This window comes from Podarcis bocagei, assembly GCF_964188305.1.
Source record: "Podarcis bocagei genome assembly, chromosome: 13".
Lineage (NCBI taxonomy): Eukaryota > Metazoa > Chordata > Lepidosauria > Squamata > Lacertidae > Podarcis > Podarcis bocagei.
Genome location: NC_138138.1, coordinates 48070314 through 48095014, shown reverse-complemented (window position 1 = coordinate 48095014; position 24701 = coordinate 48070314). Strand labels below are relative to the sequence as shown.

The 24701-nt window shown below is 49.2% G+C and overlaps 2 protein-coding genes across 3 annotated transcripts; one reads left to right on the top strand and one right to left on the bottom strand.

The window, feature by feature from the left end:
• Positions 1-367: 367 nt before the first annotated feature.
• Positions 368-19856, bottom strand: ABHD4 (abhydrolase domain containing 4, N-acyl phospholipase B). Of its 2 annotated transcripts, none has more exons than XM_081168081.1 (7): positions 19717-19856; positions 14251-14339; positions 11867-12242; positions 10760-10914; positions 9460-9571; positions 9135-9321; positions 368-2423 (listed from the first exon to the last, which is right to left on the bottom strand). In XM_081168081.1, exons 2-7 carry the CDS (start codon positions 14288-14290, stop codon positions 2334-2336), a joined length of 960 nt encoding a protein of 319 aa, XP_081024207.1. In that variant the 5' UTR covers positions 14291-14339; positions 19717-19856; the 3' UTR covers positions 368-2333. The 2 variants fall into 2 exon arrangements, with proteins under 2 accessions (XP_081024207.1, XP_081024206.1); XM_081168080.1 differs by lacking the exon at positions 19717-19856 and adding an exon at positions 18070-18349.
• DAD1 (defender against cell death 1) lies at positions 19506-22959 on the top strand. Its single transcript, XM_081168270.1, has 3 exons — positions 19506-19837; positions 21822-21968; positions 22786-22959. Exons 1-2 carry the CDS (start codon positions 19594-19596, stop codon positions 21950-21952), a joined length of 375 nt encoding a protein of 124 aa, XP_081024396.1. The 5' UTR covers positions 19506-19593; the 3' UTR covers positions 21953-21968; positions 22786-22959.
• The last annotated feature ends 1742 nt before the right edge of the window (positions 22960-24701 follow it).

Genomic DNA, 24701 nt, shown 5'->3' with positions numbered 1-24701 from the left:
CTGGATCATACAATCATAGAATTGGAAGGGACCATAAGGATCATCTAGTCTAACCCCCTGGAATCTTCCACCCAATATGGGGCTCGAACCCACAACCCTGAGATAAAGAATCTCACACTCTACTGACTGAGCGGTCCATTTCAGGATGTACTTTGATAAACCTCCGAATTTTGCAAGGCTGGGATGCAAGCTTGCTCCAGAATCCTAAGTGTCGCATCCTTTGCCCCTCCCACTTTTGCTTAAAGCCCCGCCCACCACGGGCATGTGGTCCATGAGGGAAATGGCTCATGCCTCAGAAAAACATGGGGCATGAAGGAACGGTAAAGAAAAGGGGTGTGAGGAAACGCAGAGAAATGACACGACCTCCTTCAAAACAACACTTTTGTTTTACTTTACTAAACATACAAAATTTAGTACAAACCGAGGTGAATTCTATACAAAGCACCGGCAGGCGATTAGGAACAACCTCCCACAGATAACGTTAACATGGCACCACCGAGCAGGTTACACACGCATGCGCTACTAGAAGGCCACAGCTCCCAATGGGCCTAAGGAGACGGGATAGATTCTTTTATTTTTGCCCTTTCAGTAAGTGCATCTCCCCCACCTCAGCCATTGCCTCATGCAGCAGGGGAGTTCGGGGGCGAGTTCGAGACAGCTAACATCCCAGCAAAAATAGAAAAGGAAGAGGAAAGCAGGCAACATGGGGTTCTTTCCTGCCCTCCCACCAAGATGGCAGTTAGTAGGGATTGTGGACGTGTAAGTGTCTGAAAGAAAGGAGCATCTTTTGCAGGCAGGAACCCATCTCATGGGGTAAATGGTCACACAACCTGCGCCACTAGGTGGGGCAAGTGAGAGAGCAGAGCAGGAGCGATTCCCAAAACCCTTGCGCTGTGAAAGCCAACCGTGCTTGCTCTCTCTCTCTCTCCCTCTCTAGGCAATTTTTGACTGCTGCCGCCCGGAGTTGGACAACAGTACATAAACCGAACACTTCTGAGGTTATGTCAGGATTCTCAAGCTTTCTTAAAAGATGAAATTCCTCCATCCCCGGGAAAAAAGGCCAATTCACAAACGGCAAAAACAGAGTTTGTGAATACCATGAGATTGCAGAAATGGTTGTGGCCGAGGGATACAAACAGCTTCAAATACTGGCCTGCTCTGTGTTTGATGGAGGGTGCTGGGCTGTTTTCAGCCTCCTTTCCCTGCCACAAAAGTGCTAAAAAGGTCTTCCTTTAGAAGGACAACCTATCGTTTCCTTTTTCTAGTGATCTGATTCTCCCCTAGCATCAGAGAGGATGTAGTAGGGCCAGCAAATCATGCTCAAGCAACAACTGCCCCCCCCCCCCGATTTCTTGATCTCATCTGATGTGGCTAGAGGTCTTAGCCGCATCCCCGCTTCCCAAACTCATTATACTGTCCTGATTCAGGACTGCCTCGAGTTGCTGTCTTTGCATCATGCCTGGAGCATCGCATGGCAGCCCATGAAGGACCCAGACTCCCTTGATGTGCACACCTTGATCGTGCTCTCCTATTGGTGCAGACATGGCCACAGCCCTCTCCCATAGCCAATGACCATTGAGGGGGATATCAGTACAGAACGGCACCGCCTTAAAGAGAATGGGGCAATGGGAACACATATCCCAATTCCCCTCCAATCCTGGCTGTCTTCTTGATTTAGGTGAGGTTAAAAGTGGCATCTGCCAAAGGGAAATATAATTGCATTCCTTCCAGCTTCATAAACCAAGTAGCTTTGACTGACCAGATCAGCAGTAGCATCTCTGGCAGGGAGAAAAACAGTCTCCACATTTAACCACTGGCCTGAGAGAGATAGTGCAGGTATAAGCAAATGTTACCCCAGTGTGACATCAGTGGTTGCAACAGAAAATATTTTTTTTTAAAAAAAATAGCTTTCCAGCATGCAAATATTGTGGATGGCATTGCAAAAACAAAATGAATGGGAAGAACCAACAGCCAAGGGGGTCAGAAAGGTGGGTGAGGTAGCAGAGGAGGACAGTCCTGTTGCAGCACAGAAAGAGGAATGTCTTGGAGGAGGGAGGCAGGATAAAGCACACCAGGAGGCACATGAAATTAGGGGAAAATAAAATGATTGGAGCTTCGATTAACCCAAAGCAGGCGGCCTGCAACCTTTAAGTTAGAATGAAGATTTAGGGACAAATCTGGGGAGGGGGGGAGGGGGGCAGGTATCCTCCAAGACCAGCTTGCGGCCGTCTTGAGGAGCTGGCGTCCCCGCTTCTCGGGGCGCACGAGCGATGTCTTGCGTGTGTGTTGTGTGTCTTGTGTGCGTCGCACCAGCTCTTCTGGGTCACGGGCGGTCAGTCAACAGAGTCGCAGATCTCTGCCACAGCAGCGTTGAAGGCATGGGGTTGGTCGGCATAGACGTGGTGGGAGGCACCCGGAATAGCCTGAGGGCAAGGGGGAGAATCAGAAGGGGAGACAGAAATACGCCCCAGCCTCAGGCAGCCACCCGTCAACAAAGCATGCCCCTCAAAGTCCAGAGGTACAAGTTGCAAACGGACTCGGACTTGCCATGGACAAATTTAACAATATTTGGAATTCATTTTTATAAATACTTAGGTTAAGGTGTGGTTAACTACCATAATAAACTTTCTTATTTTTATTTTTTGGTTCTGTTTTTTGTTTTCTACATGGGTGCTGTCTCTTTTTCTTCTTCACGTATCATCTTACTCTGTGCACTTGTAATTACAGTCGTACCTTGGTTCTTGAACGTAGTCCGTTCGGCTTCCGAAACATTCAAAAACCAAGGTGCAGCTTCCGATTGGCTGCAGGAGCTTCCTGCACTCAAGCAGAAGCCACATCGGACATATGGCTTACGAAAAACGTTCAAAAACCGGAACACTTACTTCCAAGTTTGGGGCGTTCGGGAGCCAAAACATACGAATACCAAGGCGTTCAAGAACCAAGGTATGACTGTATGTACTACTTCTTTTCAATAAAGAATATGAAATTTAAAAAAGGTCCAGAAGAACCAACCTCCCCATGAATAAGGGCCTTCAAGAACAAGGTGTCTCCTTGAAAGCAATAAAGCTTGAAGTCTGGGCTAACCATTTGCACCTGAGTCAGAGCCTTCAGCTGCCCAGGAAGACTCTCCTGAGTGAGTGCTTGTGGGCCCTGCCTTTGCCACTTACCATCTGGCCTGGGGCGGGGCCTGGGGCCTCATAAGGACTGTGTGCTGCTTGCGGCCTGCTGCCCAGGAAGACTCTCCTGAGTGAGTGCTTGTGGGCCCTGCCTTTGCCACTTACCATCTGGCCTGGGGCGGGGCCTGGGGCCTCATAAGGACTGTGTGCTGCTTGCGGCCTGCTGCCCAGGAGGACTCCCCTGAGTGAGTGCTTAAGGGCCCTGCTCCTCCCTGCCACTTACCACCTGGCCTGGGGCGGGGCCTGGGGCCTCACAAGGACTGCACGCTGCTTGCTGCCTGCTGCCCAGGAAGACTCCCTGAGTGAGTGCTTGAGGGCCCTGCTCTTGCCACTTACCATCTGGCCTGGGGCGGGGCCTGAAGCCTCACAAGGACTGCGTGCTGCTTGCTGCCTGCTGCCCAGGAAGACTCCCTGAGTGAGTGCTTGTGGGCCCTGCTTTTGCCACTTACCATCTGGCTTGGGGCGGGGCCTGGGGCCTCATAAGGACTGCGTGCTGCTTGCGGCCTGCTGCCCAGGAAGACTCCCTGAGTGAGTGCTTGTGGGCCCTGCCTTTGCCACTTACCATCTGGCCTGGGGCGGGGCCTGGGGCCTCATAAGGACTGTGTGCTGCTTGCGGCCTGCTGCCCAGGAAGACTCTCCTGAGTGAGTGCTTGTGGGCCCTGCCTTTGCCACTTACCATCTGGCCTGGGGCGGGGCCTGGGGCCTCATAAGGACTGTGTGCTGCTTGCGGCCTGCTGCCCAGGAAGACTCTCCTGAGTGAGTGCTTGTGGGCCCTGCCTTTGCCACTTACCATCTGGCCTGGGGCGGGGCCTGGGGCCTCATAAGGACTGTGTGCTGCTTGCGGCCTGCTGCCCAGGAGGACTCCCCTGAGTGAGTGCTTAAGGGCCCTGCTCCTCCCTGCCACTTACCACCTGGCCTGGGGCGGGGCCTGGGGCCTCACAAGGACTGCACGCTGCTTACTGCCTGCTGCCCAGGAAGACTCCCTGAGTGAGTGCTTGAGGGCCCTGCTCTTGCCACTTACCATCTGGCCTGGGGCGGGGCCTGAAGCCTCACAAGGACTGCGTGCTGCTTGCGGCCTGCTGCCCAGGAAGACTCCCCTGAGTGAGCGCCTGAGGGCCCTGCTCCTCCCTGCCACTTACCACCTGGCCCAGGGCGGGGCCTGACAGGCCTCAATAGGACAGTTGTTACTGCCGGAGAGGCACAGAGTGTTTTTAAAATGTTTTTTAAAAAATTTTCTTTGGATTTTTTGTATGTGGGGGGTGGGGGTGGGATGGATGTTTGGTTGGGCTTGGGGAATTATTATTTTTTTATTTTGATGTTTTTGTAATTTTTACATTTTTTTTTTGTTTGTATTGTTTTATTGGTTTTGTTTGTTTGTTTAAGGTGTTATTTTGTTTTTAGGGGGAGGGTTCAGGGCTGCCGGGGAGTGGGCCCCAGCCCACAAAATGGCTGGGGCATGTTCCACAGGGGGGGATGCACTGGGACAACCGATCTCAGTGATCACGGGTAGGAGGAGGAGTTACGCTAAGACCAGACCATGTCATTACAGAGGAGGCAGGTTTAGTCGTTGTCTGAGGACTATCCCTGCCTCCGGGTCTGGTCCTGTCCGGATGGATACTAGAATCAGCAAGGGATACCCACGTGACCTGAAGGTGCTGCTGTGCAATGCCAGGTCAATGATTCGTAAGACCACTGCCATCCATGACTTGATCATGGATGGAGGATTTGACCTGGCATGTGTAACAGAGACTTGGTTGGATGAAGCAGATGGGCCTGTCCTTGCCGCTGCTTGTCCACCAGGTTTCTCTTACGCACAGCAACCCAGGTCACGTGGACGGGGAGGGGGGGTTGCAGTGATTTTTAGGAAGTCATTAGTTTGCACCAGGCGTCCTATTGGGAAGACCCAGTTTTCTGAGTGCATGTTCTGGAAGTTGGGCAATAGGGGCAGTACAGGATTCCTTTTGGTGTACCGACCTCCCCGCTGCACCAAGGATTCCCTGCCCGAGCTGCTTCAGGTCGTGGCGGATGTTCTCCTGGAGACACCTAGCCTGGTCGTCCTAGGGGATTTTAACATCCATGCCGACACGACCTTACAAGGGGCCGCTCGGGACTTCGTGGAAAGCATGGCCTCCATGGGGCTGTCCCTGAATAAGTCTGGCCCAACCCATAGCCGTGGACATGCCTTGGACCTGGTGTTTACCTCTATGGATGTTGGTGATCTGACACTAAGTAAAAGCGAAATGAAAGAAGTGCCATGGTCAGATCACTTCCTGGTGCAACTGGACTTCTCTGCGACCCATCCCCTCTGCAGGGAGGTGGGACCAATTCGGATGGTCCGCCCCCGCCACTTAATGGATCCAAATGGTTTCCAGAGAGTGGTAGGGGATGCTTTATCCCATGTTGATGGCCTTTCAGCCGATTCCCTGGTGGCCCGCTGGAATGTGGAGTTAACCAGGGCTATTGACTGTTTGGCTCCGAAGCGCCCTCTCCGATTGCATGGAGCCCGGACAGCCCCGTGGTTTTCCACGGATCTGAGGGCAATGAAACAATCGTTGAGACGGCTAGAGCGCCGGTGGCGGATAACTCATTCCGAATCTGACCGGACACAGGTTAGAGCTCAACGTCGAGCCTACCAAGTGGCGATAGCGACGGCGAAGAAGAATTTCTTCACCGCCTCTATTGCATCTGCAGAAAACAGCAGCAGGAGACTTTTTCAGGTGGTTCACAATTTAGCGGAACCACCTGCAACATCGGGGCCCAGTACGGGCCACATGTTCTCCTGCAATGATTTTGCAAAGTTTTTTGCAGATAAAATCGCCCAGATTCGGGAAGAAGTAGACTCCACCGTGGGAGCAGGGCCGGGGCGGGAGAGTGCTAGAGTTCTGTCTAGTCAAGTTGAGTGGGATCAATTTCAATCTGTTACCTCCGAGGATGTGGACAGGCTGCTTGGACGAGTGAAACCAACCACCTGTCTCCTGGATCCTTGCCCATCCTGGCTTATAAAAGCTAGCCGGGAAGGACTGGGCGATGGGCTTCGTGGGGTGGTGAATGCTTCCCTCCGTGAGGGAGCCTTCCCAGACCCGCTGAAAGAGGCGGTTATTAAACCGCTTCTTAAAAAACCATCTTTAGATGCGGCCACGATGGCCAACTATCGCCCAGTCTCAAATCTTCCATTCCTGGGCAAGGTGATTGAGCGAGTGGTTGCTGAACAACTCCAGGCACGCCTGGAAGAAGCGGACCATTTGGATCCCTTCCAGTCGGGATTCAGGCCTCATCATGGGACTGAAACTGCCTTGGTCGCACTGGTTGATGATCTCCGGCGGGCTAGGGACAAAGGTGAGAGCTGTTTCCTAGTTCTGCTGGATCTCTCAGCGGCGTTTGATACCATCGACCATAGCATCCTTCTGGACCGTCTTGAGGGGCTGGGAGCTGGGGGCACTGTTATACAGTGGTTCCGCTCCTTCCTCCTGGGCCGTGTTCAGAAAGTGGTGGTGGGGGATGAGTGTTCAGACCCTTGGGCCCTCACTTGTGGGGTGCCTCAGGGTTCTGTCCTCTCCCCCATGCTTTTTAACATCTATATGAAGCCGCTGGGAGAGATCATCAGGAGGTTTGGGCTGGGTGTTCATCAGTATGCGGATGACACCCAGCTCTACCTCTCTTTTAAATCAGAACCAGTGAAGGCGGTGAAGGTCCTGTGTGAGTGTCTGGAGGCGGTTGGAGGATGGATGGCGGCTAACAGATTGAGGTTGAATCCTGACAAGACAGAAGTACTGTTTTTGGGGGACAGGAGGCGGGCAGGTGTGGAGGATTCCCTGGTCCTGAATGGGGTAACTGTGCCCCTGAAGGACCAGGTGCGCAGCCTGGGAGTCATTTTGGACTCACAGCTGTCCATGGAGGCACAGGTCAAATCTGTGTCCAGGGCAGCTGTTTACCAGCTCCATCTGGTACGTAGGCTGAGACCCTATCTGCCTGCGGACTGTCTCGCCAGAGTGGTGCATGCTCTGGTTATCTCCCGCTTGGACTACTGCAATGCGCTCTACGTGGGGCTACCTTTGAAGGTGACGCGGAAACTACAACTAATCCAGAATGCGGCAGCTAGACTGGTGACTGGGAGCGGCCGCCGAGACCATATAACACCGGTCTTGAAAGACCTGCATTGGCTCCCAGTACGTTTCCGAGCACAATTCAAAGTGTTGGTGCTGACCTTTAAAGCCCTAAACGGCCTCGGTCCAGTATACCTGAAGGAGCGTCTCCACCCCCATCAGTCTGCCCGGACACTGAGGTCCAGCGCCGAGGGCCTTCTGGCGGTTCCCTCACTGCGAGAAGCAAAGCTACAGGGAACCAGGCAGAGGGCCTTCTCGGTAGTGGCGCCCGCCCTGTGGAACGCCCTTCCAGCAGATGTCAAAGCGATAAACAACTACCTGACATTCAGGAGACATCTTAAGGCAGCCCTGTTCAGGGAAGTTTTTAACATATGACATTTTACTGTATTTTTGGTTTTTATGGAAGCCGCCCAGAGTGGCTGGGGAGGCCCAGCCAGATGGGCGGGGTATAAATAATAAATTATTATTATTATTATTATTATTCAGCCTACATGAGCACTCAGACCCAGAGGGTTTATTGCTTAACACCACAGCTCCTTAGCTGTGTGCAACTGGCTTCCTGTTCCTGATTCCTACTCTTGTGCTACTGACCCCTGTGAATACCTCTGCACTTTTGAACCCTGACTGCCTTTGGCCTGCTCTGCTGTGTGTGGCGCTGGTCTTCCCTTATGATGCTGCTATTGCTCCACTCATGGACTGCCTCACTGTGCATGAGTCGAGCTTAGGGGCCTGCATATCTGACTGATATGAACAGCGGCGTAGCGTGGGTTGTCAGCACCCAGGGCAAGGCAAGTAATTTGCGCCCCCTAACCCGGGGCAAGGCAAGTAATTTGCGCACCCTAACCCCTAAACTGCCGCCGCTGCCAGCTTCTTCTTGCTGCTGCCTGGTCTGGTCTGGTGTGGTTCTCTCCCGCGCTCAGCGCTGCGCTGGCCGGCCGCTGCACTGTCCCTCCCCCAGATAGTCCCTCGTTCTCTCTCCGCACCGCACGCCTGGCACCCATCCCCTCCACAGTGGGCGGCGACCCAGCGGCTCGGATCGGATTCGCACAGCCAGCACTGCAGTAAGAGAGAGTGAGTGAGCCAGGTAGGGGCAGAGAGCTGCGGGTGTGAGCGCCCCCCCCCCGATGTTGCGCCCGGTGCGGCCGCCCCCCCCTGCACCCCCCACGCTACGCCACTGGATATGAAACAGGACAGCTTCCCTGCAGTCCCCAACCAACCCTGACACACCAAAGTGCTCTACTGAGATGCCTTGAGCAAAACCATTTTGGAGTTACACATCAGAAGTGCTTCTAGCTGGCTTTTTGACCACAAGGTCTTCAGGGCAGCTGAAGAAGTTAAAACGTCATATGTCACTGAATGGGGAGAAATCACTATGCAGAAGGATTCCAGTGCCTGATTATGGTTGGGAGGGAGGCCCAGAGCCAGGGTACCACTGATTCATTCTCCTATGCACGTATGTTGAAAAAGTGGAATTCTAACTCTCCTACCCTCTATGCTCAGTCCTCTTTAGCTCCTGACTGTCACTAGAATTTGGCCACGTTTCCCCCCTAAGTCATAGGGATGGGGAAATCTGAATTGCAAAAATGCTGAGGATTTTAGGCTAGACTGCAGCCTTTCTCAACTTGTGGGTCCCCAGATGTTGTTGAACTACAACTCCCATCACCCCTAGCTAGGAAGGCCAGAGCTCAGGGATGATGGGAGTTGTAGTCCAACAACATCATGGAGACCTACAGGTTGAGAACTGCTGGGCTACAGGATTCTCCACTTAGGCCTCTATTCCCACACTGGGAACATCCAATGCAATGACAGCTACGATCATGCTCTGCTCCCCATCTCTACATGCCAAAGTTCCTACCATGTCGCAGACGTAGCTCCCTGGCCGCAAGATCTTGACCTTCTCCCCGGTGCTGGTATCAATCCAGGAATTGGCACCGTAAATGAGAGTGATCGGCAAGTCGCGGCGCACCAGGTGGATGCGTTCCAACATGGGGCGCCGGGCCCAACCAAACGCCTCCGACATGGCCTTGAACCCGGCCTCGCCACTGCAGTGAGGGAGCGCATGGATGGAAACACAGCAGAGTTAATTACAGGAACATGGACTGCAGCACATTCCCCACAGCAGCTGGCATTCCAAGGCATTCTGCCTCTGACAGCGGACATGAAATAGTGGAGGCCCTCACCTGGGTGTCTGGGCATTGCAGTGGTAGATGTACTCTGAGATGGTATCGTCATCAAAGAAATCGGCAAACTTCTGCTTGAAGTCTGGACGGAAACGCTGCACTAGCCCAGGCCCTGGAGGAAAGGGTGGAGGATGCAGTCAGTAGGTTCTCATCAAACTTTTCCTTGAGCTTCCAATAAAAAAATAAAAACATAGCGATGAATGAATTTCTCTTTTCAAGTTGGGTAGCAGCCTTCCTCTTTGCCAAGGGTCCACGAGCAGGACTGTAGATCTCAAAACATCATTGTTTACATCTCCAAAAGAACTGCCATCCCAAGTGATTCCTGTGAGAACCGCTTCCTCTCCATGTTTATCTCCAAACACAGCTCTGCCCATTTTACAGATGGAAGTGCTAAGGGAAGTGGGTGATGTCTCATTTGAGGTCATCCTGCAAGCATGTGAGATATGGGACTAGGTGTCCTGGATTAAAGTCCTAGGGCAAATGTTTTCGTCATCCATGAAATCTCAACCTACCCATATGGCCTTGGGATTGCGTCCCCCCCAATATCTATGGAACTGGTCTTCTGGGATTGTTTGCTTGTTAAGGGGGGGGGGGGAAGATAAGTAAAGGAAGGTTTGCATGGAATGGAGAAAGTGAAAAGAGCTTTTCTCCCACTTGTTTAAATATTAGATATTAGGGTCACCCAATTTGAGAATATTCAGGAAGAGAGGTAGAAACAGCTCAGAAAAAAAGAGAGTCTTGTGGCACCTTAAAGATCAATAAATGTGCTATGGCTTAAGCTTTTGTGATGGATAATCCACTTCACCAGATGCATGAAGTATTCCAGGAAGCGAATTCACTTTTTTTAAATACTAGAAAACAGAATTCTTTGAGCATGGATACTTAGGTAGCCAAAATGCATGCTATCAACAGGCTTGGGGAAACCCCGAGATTTACAGAAGTATAAAAAAATGTTTTAGGGAAAAATAGAAATAATCAAAGGCAGAGTAAAATAGCCCAATGAGGACTGAGAATTTATGGTGGCAACAGAATGCTAATTAATTGGGGTGGGGGGATCCAGAAAACCAGGGAGAACGGAATGCAATGGAGTATCATGAAAGTGGGTATGGCTGGCTGTCACCCCTGACAGAAGTATTTCACCTGTAACATTTTTGTTGCAGGTCCCACTCGCCTCAGCAACTTTCAACAACAGGGATAAGAAGCTTGGCCACTTCTACTATGAACAAGTGACAATTCTGGCACATCCCGCTGCTTATTCTCCCGGCACCCTCCGTTTAATCTTCTTGCCAATTTCACTCACCCCAGGGCCCAGCAGCTCGAAGCACAGCCAGAGGGTTGGACCGTCCCAGCACCGTCGCCACAGCCTTGATCCAGGTTGGAGGGGCGCGGATCTGAGCCGGGTCGGACGGACGCATGGGGAAGCCCCAGGGGTCCACGAGGATCAGATGTTTCACCCTGGGTCAGGAGAGGCATGAAAAGAGTGACTACAATCCTACACCACTGAACTCAGTGGGATTTACTTCAGGGTACATGCGCACAGAGGCCACTCACAAACAGTGTTCAAAATCTCCATTGTTTAATCTATGCACATTTTGTAACCGGGAATTTCATTAGCACGAGCCGTTTCTGGGCTCTGGGTGCAGTACTGCGCCTAAGATTTCAGATTAAAACTGCAGAATGAAATGAAAGGAGGACCTTTTTCTGCTTTCCCACTTTCAGCTACTCTCTGAAGACTGGAGAAGAGACCCTCTTAAGATTATTAGAGGACTGGGCACGAGAAGGACTAGACCATACCAAAATTGAGCATAAAATTTTAGCTGCAGTTCATTCATTTTCAGCTTTGTATTCTTATTTTAAAGAGCACCTAGACATTCCATTGTTGTGCCCATAACCCAGGTTTATGGTGTCATTTAGCTCCTAGTTTTCATATCTCAGTTTCTAACACTGGTCACAAATCCAGCTGACTGCTAAAGAAAATAATAATTCCCCACTCTAAAAACTCTGCATGTTGGAAAAATAGCATGCTAGGAAGATCTTTTCTCTGATATACTAGCTTTCTATTTAAGAGGATCATTCATTTATGATACTTAGTTGAGTATCTGATTTCCCACACCTAAATTCTCAAGTGGTACAAACCAGCAAAGGCTATACCATCCAACATTTATCCCAAGAGCCTACTTAGGTACCCAATTAAGTACCTCCAGGGAGGCCAGCTTCTTAATAACATCTATATGCTTGACTTAGATGGGAAGGGCAGAAAGACAGGCATTACTGGCAGGTCTATTCCACTAGAAATTATGACAATACTACAGACTCTCTGCTGTCCTAGCCTTAGGATCTTTCTGGAACTTCTGTAAGACCTACCTGTCCAATTCCCATCATCCCTGCCTAAAGCCACAAAACGTACCTCTCTGGATACTGCAAGCTGTAGGAGGCTGCCAGGAAGCCACCAAGACTATGGCCAAGCAAGATCATGCTGGGGATGCCCATCTCCCGACGCCAGGCCTCAATGGAGTTCACAAACTCCTCTTCGGCCCCCTGGGCATCCCGGGGAAAGGGGGGCCGGGAACTGCGGCCAAACCCCAGGAGGTCAAAGGCGTGGAGAGGGCGACGTTGGCTCAGCGAGTCTAGGTTGAGGATCCAGAGTCCGATGCCCCCACCAAAGCCATGCACCATCACCAGAGGGGTGCGCCCCTTGCCCCGTTCTGGAGACAGTGATACGGTCCAGATCTTGGCATGGTTTGGGAGGGAGATGTATCGGGCCACAAATCGGTTCTGGAGGCCTGAAGAAGGGAGAGAGAAGAGGGAAGGTGTGCATCTATTATCCAGGATCCCAAAAACCCCAATACATACCACTGGGCCCAGGTTCTGTCAGATGTTGCAAGGCACACTAGCACTAATAGCCGCAGAAAGGGATTTGATGGGATGGGAGGAAAGATGTACCCTGGATATAGGGGAAACTGTGGGTTCCAACTATCATCAGTCCCACCCAGCATGGCCAATCGTCCAGAAAGATGGTTGTTGTCTTCAGGTCCCTGCTTACAAATCTCGTCTATCTAAAAGGTCTACCTAAAAGATTTTGTCAACTCATCAGTTAGGCTAATCATTTCAAAAACCTTCTGACCGATTAGCAAGGTGCCCATGGCAATTTTCAGATCAGATCACAATCAGCAGAGATCCATTTTAGAAGAGGCATTCCACTTTCTCTCACCCCCACTCCGTTAAATGCGTCTTCTACCCAAGAAGCTTAGACAAAAGAAAGCTTTTCTTCCTCCAAAAAGCATTTGTCTGTGTGCAAATGCATGCATGTATAAACTGACTGATCCATTGAAACTCACCTGATTAAGCAATCAAGATTTCTTTAAGAAGGCGGTGGCTCTAGTTACGAGCAGTAAGATCTAGGGGGGAAATCTTCATATTCAGGATCACAATACTACCAGGTATTATATGCTGTACGTTGATAGAGAGGGCTCTCTTGACAGCCACGCTGAGAAGTGTGGGGAATGGCTCTCTCTGTGGTAACCTATAAGCTGAGGAACTCCTGCCCCACAGAGGTGCATCTAGGATCTTCATTACACAGCTTCCGATGTATGCTGAAGTCACGCCTCTTTACCCTGACAGTTAGGCAATTGTTATGAGACCCAACTCTTTTACTCTGGTAAATCTATACAGAGTTGGTTTTGCTTGGAAGTGTTTTTACCCGCTTTTAATATTGGCTCAAAATTGTTTTACGTGTTTGTTCTATTGTGTGACTGCACTTCTAATGCAATGGAAGACTAATACAACTCATAAACACGTACACGAGGAGCATTGTGGGAAATAAAAATGGCACCTTAGGCCCAACCACCTGGCTTTGCTCAAGAGTGCTGGGCCAGGGGGAAACAAATACCAGGGAAGCCCTGAGCAGGCAACCACAGTGAGCCTTGGGGTGCCAGGTGTAGACATCCTAAAACTGATGCTCAAGGTAAGAAGCAAAACCCTTCCACTTCCTGGTGGATCTTAATTAAACCACAAAAACTCCCCCCACCCCAATTGTTATTTGCCAGCTAAGATTAATATGGAGCCATGACATATATTTTTTCTGGCACCTTCTCTGGAAAGTTTCTCTCTGTGCCTGTCTTGGCTTAAATTTGAGGCCATTCAATGAAGAAGAAGAAGAGGAGGAGGAGTTTGGATTTGATATCCCGCCTTTCACTCCCTTTAAGGAGTCTCAAAGCGGCTAACATTCTCCTTTCCCTTCCTCCCCCACAACAAACACTCTGTGAGGTGAGTGGGGCTGAGAGACTTCAGAGAAGTGTGACTGGCCCAAGGTCACCCAGCAGCTGCAGGTGGAGGAGCGGGGAATCGAACCCGGTTCACCAGATTACAAGTCCACCGCTCTTAACCACTACACCACACTGGCTCTCACACTGAATGTTGGAGGACTCGGGACAAACAAAAGAAAGCACTTCTTCTTATTGCACATCATTAAACCATGGAAATCGCTCCCAACCAGAGGTAGCGACGGCTGCCAACTCGGGACAGCTTCAAAAGAGGATCAGACGAAATTCCTAGTTATCAGTGGCTACCAACCCTGATGACTCTGTTCTCCCTCCACTGTCAGAGGGGAGTTGCTGGGAATTGCAAGAGGGGAGTGTGCTGTTGTGTTGTGGGGCTTCCCATAGGTTGGCTGCTGTGAGAACACGATGCTGGACTAGATGGGTCTTTGGACAGATCTTATAGGATATCAGTTAGCATCTCTATTTTGGACAAAGGAGAAAGAGGACGCTTCTCAAGCCCTCCTTTACTTACACTGCAGGATCCGAGCTTCCACGTTCTTGAGGTGGGACATGGAGGTGGGACGCCAGGCAGGCAGCCAGCCCCCTAGCCAGCCTTGGGTCCTGTGGAAGGGATATAGTTTTGTTGAGACATGGGTGGGCAGAGGCAGGCAGAAAGGGAGAGCAAAGGGGTTGGGAGAAGAAAGGAAAAGGAAGACGTCGAGGGGGTCAGTGATAAACAGCTGCTTCCCATAGCAAGCTTTTGCAACTCTGTGATCTTTGGAGGAGAATGTGACTTGATAAGAGCAGGAAAAAGCCCTTGAATAACTAGGGTCTCTATAGCACAAAGAGAAGGGATATGTTCAAATTTTCCCAAAAAGCACCCAGAGGAAATGCTACCATGTTTCTAGGCGTCACTCCTGATGGGCCACCTTGTTTTTCTCAGCAAAATGCAAAGCTTTCACTTCCCGAAAGTGAGAGCTGATACAATGCAAATAACTCCATACACAAATACTGAAAATGAACAGAAAGGGCGGCCACATGGAAGTTTCAAAGCAGAGGTTAGATAGCCTTCTGTCCTGAATGCTTTAGTTGAGATTCCTGCATTGCAGGGGGTTGGACTAGATGACCCTTGGGGTCTCTTTCCAACTCTACAATTCTGTGATTCCACAAGGCTGCCACCCTACATTATGAACCTAGGTCCCATTAAGGGCAAAGTGAGTTAATACCTAAGTAAATACGTTTAATAATGGGCTTAATAATCAGCCCTGAACTCACTTAGTGGCCCAAAGGCAATACCTTCTCCCTTAGCCTCCCTTTCTCACTTCAAGGGTGATAATACAGGTTCAGCAGGATACTGACACACCTATCCTTGAAATCGCTGAAAACCTGCCAATATCCTAGCAGTGCTTTTCGGTTTTGAATCATGCAGAGTTTTCACCACAGCCTGAAGACTAGCCACTTGCATCTTTTTGTTTCACTTAGGGTACGGCAGCCCATGATGGTCAAAGCAGAGTGTGGATTAAACCTGGGTCTCCCTGGTCCTAGCCTGACACTCTAGAATAAAAACACGATTAGATAATAGCGGCCAAGCTTGTGGGACTGTTGTAAGGAACAATGTGTACACCATCATCAAATTTGGGGGGAAGGTCTTTAACTCAGTAGTAGAGCACCTGCTTTGCATGCAGAAGGTCCCAGGGAGAGGGTCTTGCCTGGAATCCTGGAAAGTAGCCGCTAGTCAAGTGTAGACAATAAAGTCATACCTCGGAAGTCGAATGGAATCTGTTCCGGAAGTCCGTTCAAAATGTTTAGAAACCAAGGCATGGCTTTCGACTGGCGTTGGACGTTCGGGTTCCACAGAACGTTCGCAAACCGGAACACTCACTTCCAGGTTTGTGGCGTTCGGGAGCCTAAACGTTCAACTTGCAAGGCGTTTGACTTCCGAGGTATGCCTGTACTGCACTAGATGGACTGACTCAGCATGAGGCAGCTTCCTCTATTCCAACATGCAATGAAACTTCCAATGTGTTGTATAAACGCTGAACTTTATCCTTATGGTGGTATCAGAGTCCGTTCCATGATCCTGTGAGTGACAGGATCCCCTATAGCCAGAGTCATGTGATCAGATAGGCAGTTTCCAGTGCCTGCCTGCCTGCCTCCCTCTCTTAACAGTTTGCAGTGGACGGAGCGGGGGGGGGGGGTGGGAGAGATTAAACTACTGGACTCGCATTTAAGTTTCTGCCATTTCATCTCCTGCCCCCTGGATTTCCACATAAACCCCACTATCAAAATTCTAGTTATGAGAGCTTAGTTTGCAAAGAAGCAGTGGAGAGGTAAGGGTCCTCCCTTTCCAAACTTCAGCCAAGGAAGTTGATAACAACACTGTAACTAACATATAGCACACATCAGCACATTTAGAGTCATCGCAAGCACTGGGTCAGTTGCCAAACAGCACCACTCACACCCCCTGCAGAGTCTTTGTGGGAATGGAAAATGGTTACATTGAAAAGACATTGGCTGCCTTCCTCGTCCAGGGTGGAGGGGAAGCTTGGGAGAACAAGGCTCTACTGTTATGATGCAATGATAAGGACAGCTAGACAAATTGCCTAGTCACTCTCATTTTCTGCTGAATCACTTCCAACTCACAACCACCTGGTACCTTGAATTAGAGACAGTGCAGACCTACATAGAGAGAGACATTCTGAAAGGGTTTAATTGCAGGGCCAAGTAAAACTAGTAGCCATTCCAAAGTCTTTCCTTAAACCAGGCAAGTCTGCTTCCTTCCAATTGCACCACAGCTAATAATTGTATCTGGGCACAAAGGATATTTCTTCAGCATCTGGAGTTCAGAGGTGTTTGCCTCTCTTGTTGCCTGGGCAACTGCTCCCCTTCAAAATCAGTTCAAGAACCCAGCACCTAACCCCAGACTATGTAAAGATGCAAGAAACTCTGAGCACATGCAGAGGATTCCCCCCCCCCCACTTCACCACTGAATAGTCCCATCCCACCAGCTAGGATTGGACGAGAGAAAGAGATCTGTTTTCATACTCACTCTGAATTCCAGCACCTCTCATTTAGAACTTAATCATCACTGCCTCTGGAATTATGAATAACAGTCTGTCTTTTGCCAAGACCTTGAAACTCTGCCTAAAATGCTGCAAGCCTTGTTACTTAGTTCTATGTGGGAGGGAGGGATGTTATGCTTATCTAGCAGAGAGGGCACTGTATTCATGCTCACATGCAGCCTGGACTTCACACATTCCAGCTAGACACTCTAGTGCAGAAAACAGTTCATGGGGCATGGGGTAGATTTATATTCTGCCTTTCAATTCATATGAATGTAAGATCAGGCCAATGCCCCATCTTCTCCAGCATCCTGTATCTCACGCTGGCCAAGCGGATGCTTGTAGGAAACCCACAAGAAGCCCCAAGAACAAGAGGATTCTCCCCTCTTTTGTTTTACAGCAACTGGCATTTCTGTGGCAGCAGAGCAAAGCTATTATGGTTAGTAGCCTTTGATAGCCCTCTCCTCCACAAATTTGTCTAATGCTCTTTAAAAGCCATTTAAGTTGTTGGTCATCTCTGCCTCCTGTGGAAGCGAGTTCCATAGTTTAATTATGGTTTGGTGGGAAAGTTAATTTATCCTGGTAATTAACCCCCCTCATTCTTTTCACATACTTCCCCTTGGCTTGCAGGGTATAATTTCATCTCACAGGCCTGATTCCCTCAGTATCTTCCCCTGTTAAATCGTTCCTCCCTTGCCATTGGAAGAAGAAGAAGAGTTTGGATTTGATATCCCGCCTTTCACTCCCCTTCAGGAGTCTCAAAGCGGCTAACAATCTCCTTTCCCTTCCTCCCCCACAACAAACACTCTGTGAGGTGAGCACCCATTCGCCTTAGGAGAGAAGGCAGGTTTAGCCTTATAAGCCGGATACAGATTCTGGTCTGCCTTTTCTTCCTTCTTCCCCTGCCAGCTTCTTTGCAAACCCAGCCTGCCTCATCCCTTTCTAAGGACGGTATCTTGGTGACAGATCATAACACCTTCCCCCTCAGCAGAATCCAGAGCAACGCTTCCATCAGCAGGTCTCTTTAACTCCTTCCAAGTGCTGAGCCAAAAGAGTGCTTAGCCAACAACCCACACAACAAAGCACATCGGACCCGAAACCACCTGTAGGAGCGAGTGAAATGCACAACTCCGTACACTGTAGGGCCTACATTAACAACCACCCCGTTTCAAACCTTAATCCCCTCCCCCCCTTCCCTCCAGAACCAGGATCTGTATTAAAGCAGCAAAATTAAATTAATCTATGACTGAGTGGCTCCGCGACCCGGAAATATCCCACAGTGAACTCACGACTGCTCAAGGTCTTCCTCCATTACTTCCCAAGAAGGAAAACATCACAACAGCTGGTGAGGAAAGGCGTGCGTAAGGAAGGGGTGGAACTAGAACTTGGGGGCGTGGTTCATATTTTATGAATGGCTTGGGGTTGGCGGGGAGGTGTGGGTGAGGCCAGTTGTATAACCTTCCTGCTGGGTTATATAAGGGGGGCGGGAGGGATTCTCCAAAAGAGAGCGCAGCAGCCCTCCCTGGACTCCCTCCGCTTGCCGGGTAGATTGGAGTGAAAGAGAGAACAAGAGGGCGGGCTCTTTCCCCCCTGATGTGGGCGGAGGCATCATAAAGAGGGGAGGAGTCTAGCAGGGGTGATTGATGGCTGCAGGGAGGAGGGGCAGGATTAGAAAAAGGGGGAAATAATGGGGAGTTTTTTCTGTGCAATAGCGAAAAGAGAACTTGCAAGTGTTGGGAGGGGAAAGCGTTCGTAGTGTGGGTCCCAGTTAGGAGGAAAAAGGACAGTCTACGATCCTGCACCCCCGGACTAGTTTTCGGTGTCAATGCTTTCTTGCATGCATTCGTTTATTGAAATCATTTTTTTCTTTCATCCCTTGTGATGCGAGATTAGCAAATTATTGTATTCTGCATTTATTAAATGTCCACTATTCTTTCCCCGCTCATCATTAAAAAATGGTTCTCAGGGTTGTTGGCCGGGAGAGTTTCTGAACACAAGCAAGAGGGGCATTGCCTCTTTTTCAGTTAAGGGCTGCTACTTCCATCCACCACGAATTCTAAGGTAATTTCGAAATGGCCGCATAGGGCATTTGTAATGGTATTGGGTAGCCTATGCTGCTGGTAGCATGGGGCGTTTGAGGGTTTAATTATGAGGTGGAAAGCGGCATGCTATAGAATGGGAAGCTATAATGGTGTGCAAAGCGCCTTCCTTACAAGCTGCAGCTTGCAAAGCCAAGACTGTTTACTTTCGTTACCGTGAGGCTGGAAGCAGAGAGTTCTGATTGCGCATGCGCAATGACATGCCATGTAACCTATGACACCCTCTTAACTGCCAGTTGAACAAACGCATGCGCATTGAATTCTCTCCTTAAATCGGACGCCTGCAGCGCAAATTAATAGACCCTTAACAGCATACTACTGCTGCTAGTTTTGCTCTTTTCATTTTTTTAAATTTAAGACATGTTTTCTTTTAACTTCTCCCTTGAACCAAAAGCTTATGTGTAAGGATGAGTATACTACACATGCGCAATAGACAGCCCCTACCAGGAAAAGGTCCGTGATAGTTTCCAATCCGATTGTGCGCCTGCGCTGCCCTCTTGCCGCCCCTCATGCACAACGCATGCGCACGAATCAGCCTATTCTAGAATTGCCCTTTCGGCAACAGAAATGCACAACACGCATGCGTAGTAGGGACTATACCGTCTCTGCGCATGCGCCTTGCCCCATACTGACACGGGAAGCGTTTACCCGCTTCCGGCCACCTCATTTTTATTTTTTCTTTAATTCAAGTTGTGCGAAACCCTCTCCGTCGCTATGTCAGGCGCAGCTTCTGGGTCGTCCGGGGCCGGAGCGAGCTCGGTGGGCTCGGTAGTGCGGCGCTTCCTAGCCGAGTACAGCAGCGGAACGCCGAGCCGCCTGAAGGTGCTGGACGCCTACCTGCTCTACGTCATGCTCACGGGAGCGCTGCAGTTCGGCTACTGCCTCGGCGTCGGCACCTTCCCTTTCAACTCCTTCCTGTCGGGGTTCATCTCCGCCGTGGGGAGCTTCATCTTGGGCGGTGAGGACGCTCCTTGACTTGGCAGCTTCGAACGCGAAGCCGTTGCTTTTTAAATTTAAGTGAGGGGGGACGTGTGCAACGGTCGCCGGGTCAGCCTACCAACGGTCTTTACGTGAGGGGGGGGGGATGTTCACATGGCAACGTCGCGGGGGTTCCATATGGTGACGTAGCAACTTAGCCTCGGGATGGTGGGGGGGACGCGAAGGTTCTGCGTCGTCGTGGGAACGGCGCTGTTCAGCTAATGGAGACAAGGATCAGGGCGGGGTTATGACAATTGCCATGGCAACTGCGGAGTGTGCGTGGGAGGGGAGTGGGTGCTATGCTAGTGACTCCCACCTATGCTCTCCTCTGGGTCTTCCTTCAAAGCAGGACTACAACTCCCATCAGCCCCTGCCAATATAAGCAGTTGCTTTAGGGACTCGTACAGCATCTGCAGGAGTAGTAATAAGAATAATAAGCCACTCTGGGCGGCTTCCAACAAAATATTAAAATACAGTAATGCATCAAACATTAAAAGCTTCCTTAAACAGGGCTGCCTTCAGATGTCTTCTAAAAGTCTGGTAGTTGTTATCTTTGACATTTGGTGGGAGGGCATTCCACAGGGCGGGCGCCACTACCGAGAAGGCCCTCTGCCTGGTTCCCTGTAACCTCACTTCTTGGAGGGAGGGAACTGCCAGAAGGCCCTCGGAGTTGGACCTCAGTGTCCGGGCTGGATGATGGGGGTGGAGACGCTCCTTCAGGTATACAGGACCGAGGCCGTTTAGGGCTTTAAAGGTCAGCATCAACACTTTGAATTGTGCTCAGAAATGTACTGGGAGCCAATGCAGATATTTCAAGATCGGTGTTATATGGTCTTGGTGGCTGCTCCCAGTCACCAGTCTAGCTGCCGCATTCTGGATTAGTTGTAGTTTCCAGGTCACCTTCAAAAGTATCCCCACGTAGAGCGCATTGCAGTAGTCCAAGCGAGAGATAACCAGAGCATGCACCACTCTGCGAGACAGTCTGCTGGCAGATAGGGTCTCAGCCTGCATACCAGATGGAGCTGGTAAACAGCTGCCCTGGACACAGAATTGACGTGTGCCTCCATGGACAGCTGCGATTCCAAACTGACTCCCAGGCTGCATACCTGGTCCTTCAGGGACACAGTTACCCCATTCAGGACCAGGGAGTCCTCCACACCTGCCCGCCTCCTGTCTCCCCAAAACAGTACTTATGTCTTGTCAGGATTCAACATCAATCTGTTAGCCGCCATCCATTCTCCAACCGCCTCCAGACAGTCACACAGGACCTTCACCGCCTTCACTGGTTCTGATTTGAAAGAGAGGTAGTTCCCATCCCTCCTGTTAAGCGTCTCATCCAGACCAGTGAGCCGCCCTATTTGGAGCCCCTTACCCCATGGTCATGGTTGTGACTCAGCCCCAGGACTAACGTTGGGGGTCAGCACACGTGCCAGTGGGCCCAGAATGGCTCATTCCCATGCCCACCAAGGCACCTCCCTGGCCTTGCTGCAGAGTGGGTGCTGGGCACATGGTGTGAATGCTACTGCCCATCACTTGCCTTCCGTGGATGTATTTCTGACCGGTGATGGAAGCGTCAGCATTGTGCAGGAGGAAGCTGCCATCTTAGATATCCAAAAATGCAATACCTGGACCTCAGAGCACTGATGTGCTTTACAAAGTACAGGTCCTGCCTGCCTGCCTAGAAAACATGTTGGAGCCCAGAGGGTGGAGGGGAGTGATGTGTGATGACTGTTCCTACTATAAAAGCAGTTCTGGGAGATTTATTTTCTAAACTCAAAAGGGCAAAGGTTCTTGCCAGAATAGATAACTGGTGGCAAGGATCCACAGACTCACTTTGTAGTTCTTAAATTGGAGTATGAGGTTATGGTAATTCTTTAAAACTTGCTCCGCTCTTTAGTGTGATGTGCTGCATTTTCTTCCGGCAATCCATTACAGTTTGGATTTTCTTCTCTGTCCCTCTCAAGTTTGTTTGAGGATCCAGATCAACCCACAGAACAAAGGAGAATTTCAGGGGATCTCACCAGAGCGAGCCTTTGCTGACTTCCTCTTTGCCAGCACTATCCTGCATCTTGTAGTCATCAACTTTGTGGGCTGATACTGAAGACTTGGAGGTATGTATACCTGGTCGGGGTATATGATTTTAGAAGGGAAGACTTCGTAGTCAAAGCATTGGCTGATGCCATCCTTACATTCATCTCTTATTTAGGTGGTAGATTTCCCAGGTAAGATTCAAGACTTAGCACTTAGAAATTGTGTACTAGAAAAAATGCTTAGAAGTGCCCTGAGTAGTCTCTACTACTTTGGTATAGTTTTTATTCCTATCATGACTTCTTACAGCTGAACCTCATTATACAAATAAGGTCAGAGAGTCTCAATGATGGGTGGAGAAGAGGGTCTGCTTTAGTGGGGCCTAGGGTGAGATCCTCTCCTTCTGTGTCTTTTCAGCTTGTGAACATCTTAGAGAATCCCCTGGAATATTGTCTTGAATTTTTCTCGAGTCAGTGAAGTCACAGCTTGATGGGGTTCTCAGAGTAAAGCCTTTCACACTGAACCAATGTTAGAATTCCATATTTGTGAAGGTACACACACACAGTATTTGTGTTACCTATAAATAAATACTTGTGTAAACAGTGTGGACTTCAGGCATAACTTTAGTTTTATACTCTTGATTGTAAAACCCTATTCCTGTGCGATAAGTCATTATGGGTCTGAACATGGGGTGAGCTTTTTACCAAAGAGAGGATTAGCATGTGGCTGAGTTTAATGCCTACCAATCATTTAAAATTCCAGTTTGACGTTGAGACTGTTAGTATTTGACTTGTATGTGTGTTTCAATTGCAACACGGTGTGTTGGTATACAATATAAGCCCTCAATTTCTTGCAATCTCCACATTAAAAGCTCTTCACTTTTTTCTTTCCTTCTTGTAGGTCCTGGATTTGTCTTGTTTGCTGAAAACCCAGCATTCCACTGAACAGGCATCACACCACACATCACAGACTCTGAATAAGTTCCCTGGTGGCAGTAGGGATGGGAATGTTCCCTGAAACATATGGCCCATTGCCTTCACTTTCTATGATTTTCAATAAACCTCTTTTCTTACATTTCATGTATCTTAACTCTCGGTGATAAGTGGAGAAGAGGGCCAGCCTTGATGAGTTTTGGGGTGAGATCCTTCTCCTGTGTCTTTAAACCCATGAAGGGCATCTTGCAGAACCTATTGGAGTATTGTTCTTTTGGAGATCACTCCTTGTGATCTGTCCTGGGAATAACAAATAAATAGCCTATCCCAAAACTTCTGTGTTACCTAACCTTAGCAGGCTAAGTATTACTTTAATCCAGGAATCCATTTCTGTCATTTGAGCCCTACTGATTTAAACAAAAATCGCACTGTGGCAGTGCGTGGCATAGTTTGCATGACACATTAAACCACAGCTTAAACCAAACTATGATTTAGTGCGAACGTGTTCCTGAGGTGCTGCTTCTCCACACCAGCTGCTTACAGGCCGTGGACTAAATGACAAGCCCGTGAGTAAGATGCAGTCCAGGAACCTTTGAGTACAGGGCATCACCTAAACTCTTCTAAACTGAAGTAACAAGATAATGATTCCTTATAACTAGGATGATTGGAATGGAAAGGTTTGTCTGGCAGGAGAGAGAGACAGTGATAATACAGAGCCAAATCCTCAAATCCAGCATGGGCCCAGATGATTAGGAACTTCTTACTCAACAGTTCCTGCAATATTTTTCCTCTTTCACTATCTTTTGCTGCCATCTAGTGTATGATTCTGTGAAGTGCATCTTCAAACCTCATGTCAACTGGGAGGGTAGATTTAGAAGAAGTCCTTAAAGCTGTGCTTTTTTTCTGGGGGGATGCAGGGATACGCATACCCCTAAACATTTTGTGAATCTTTGCCCTTTTGTCCATTTAATGCATTTATTTTTCCTGATTTGAACTATAAAATGGTGATTTTCTTGAGTCAAAATGAGAGTACCCCCAAACGTTTTTTAAAGAAAAAAGCATTGCCTTAAAGTATATTGAGATCTGTAGGAAACAAAACAAATCTCCCACAGTTCAAGACAGCACAATTCCACCAATGCCCATAGCTTTTCGCTTGCCCATGTTTGTTGAAATCTGGATCCAGCAACCTTGAAAAACCTACCTTCCAAGACTAGAGTAAATGGGTATTTGCACAACTGTATTGAGATCAGTGATTCAAAATTCACAAAACACCCAGCAGACTACTTCCTACAGTCTCCATAGGAACATGACACCTTGGATATGCATGCAGAGGACGGCATATTAGAATTCACCCATCCCAACTGACCCAAGCTTTTGCCTCTTATTTCCCATTTATATGCTAGATTTGTACAACTTTGTCATATGACTTCCTCCCTTGACTTAGTTGACTGGTTTGGGCCAGTTTACAGTTTGGAGTTGTGTGCTCAGTGATCTATGCTTGTAAAGGAAACCAATGATGTTTAGATGTGGGTTCTCCCTCTCTGGTAAGTGTGTGTATGTGTGGAGGAATATTAAAAATTATCAGTCTGTTGCTCAAGACAGGCCACTAGCCATCTTAATTGCAGCTTTTCACCATCTTGACCAGAAGTCCCCAAAAGCTGCAATTGGGACTTGGTGTTGTGGGAAGTGATACATAAATTCAGCATGCTCAAAAATGTAAGCAATTATGACTGAAATCTCAATAGCTGTTGGGTTCAATGGGATTCTTAGTAACTAGTGAGTATGGCTTGATGGGCCTACATAGTGCCTTACCAGTCCCAGGACCAGTAGATACTATGCAAAACAAATGTCAAAGAAGTGAAAATAGGGTACAAACTCTTACAT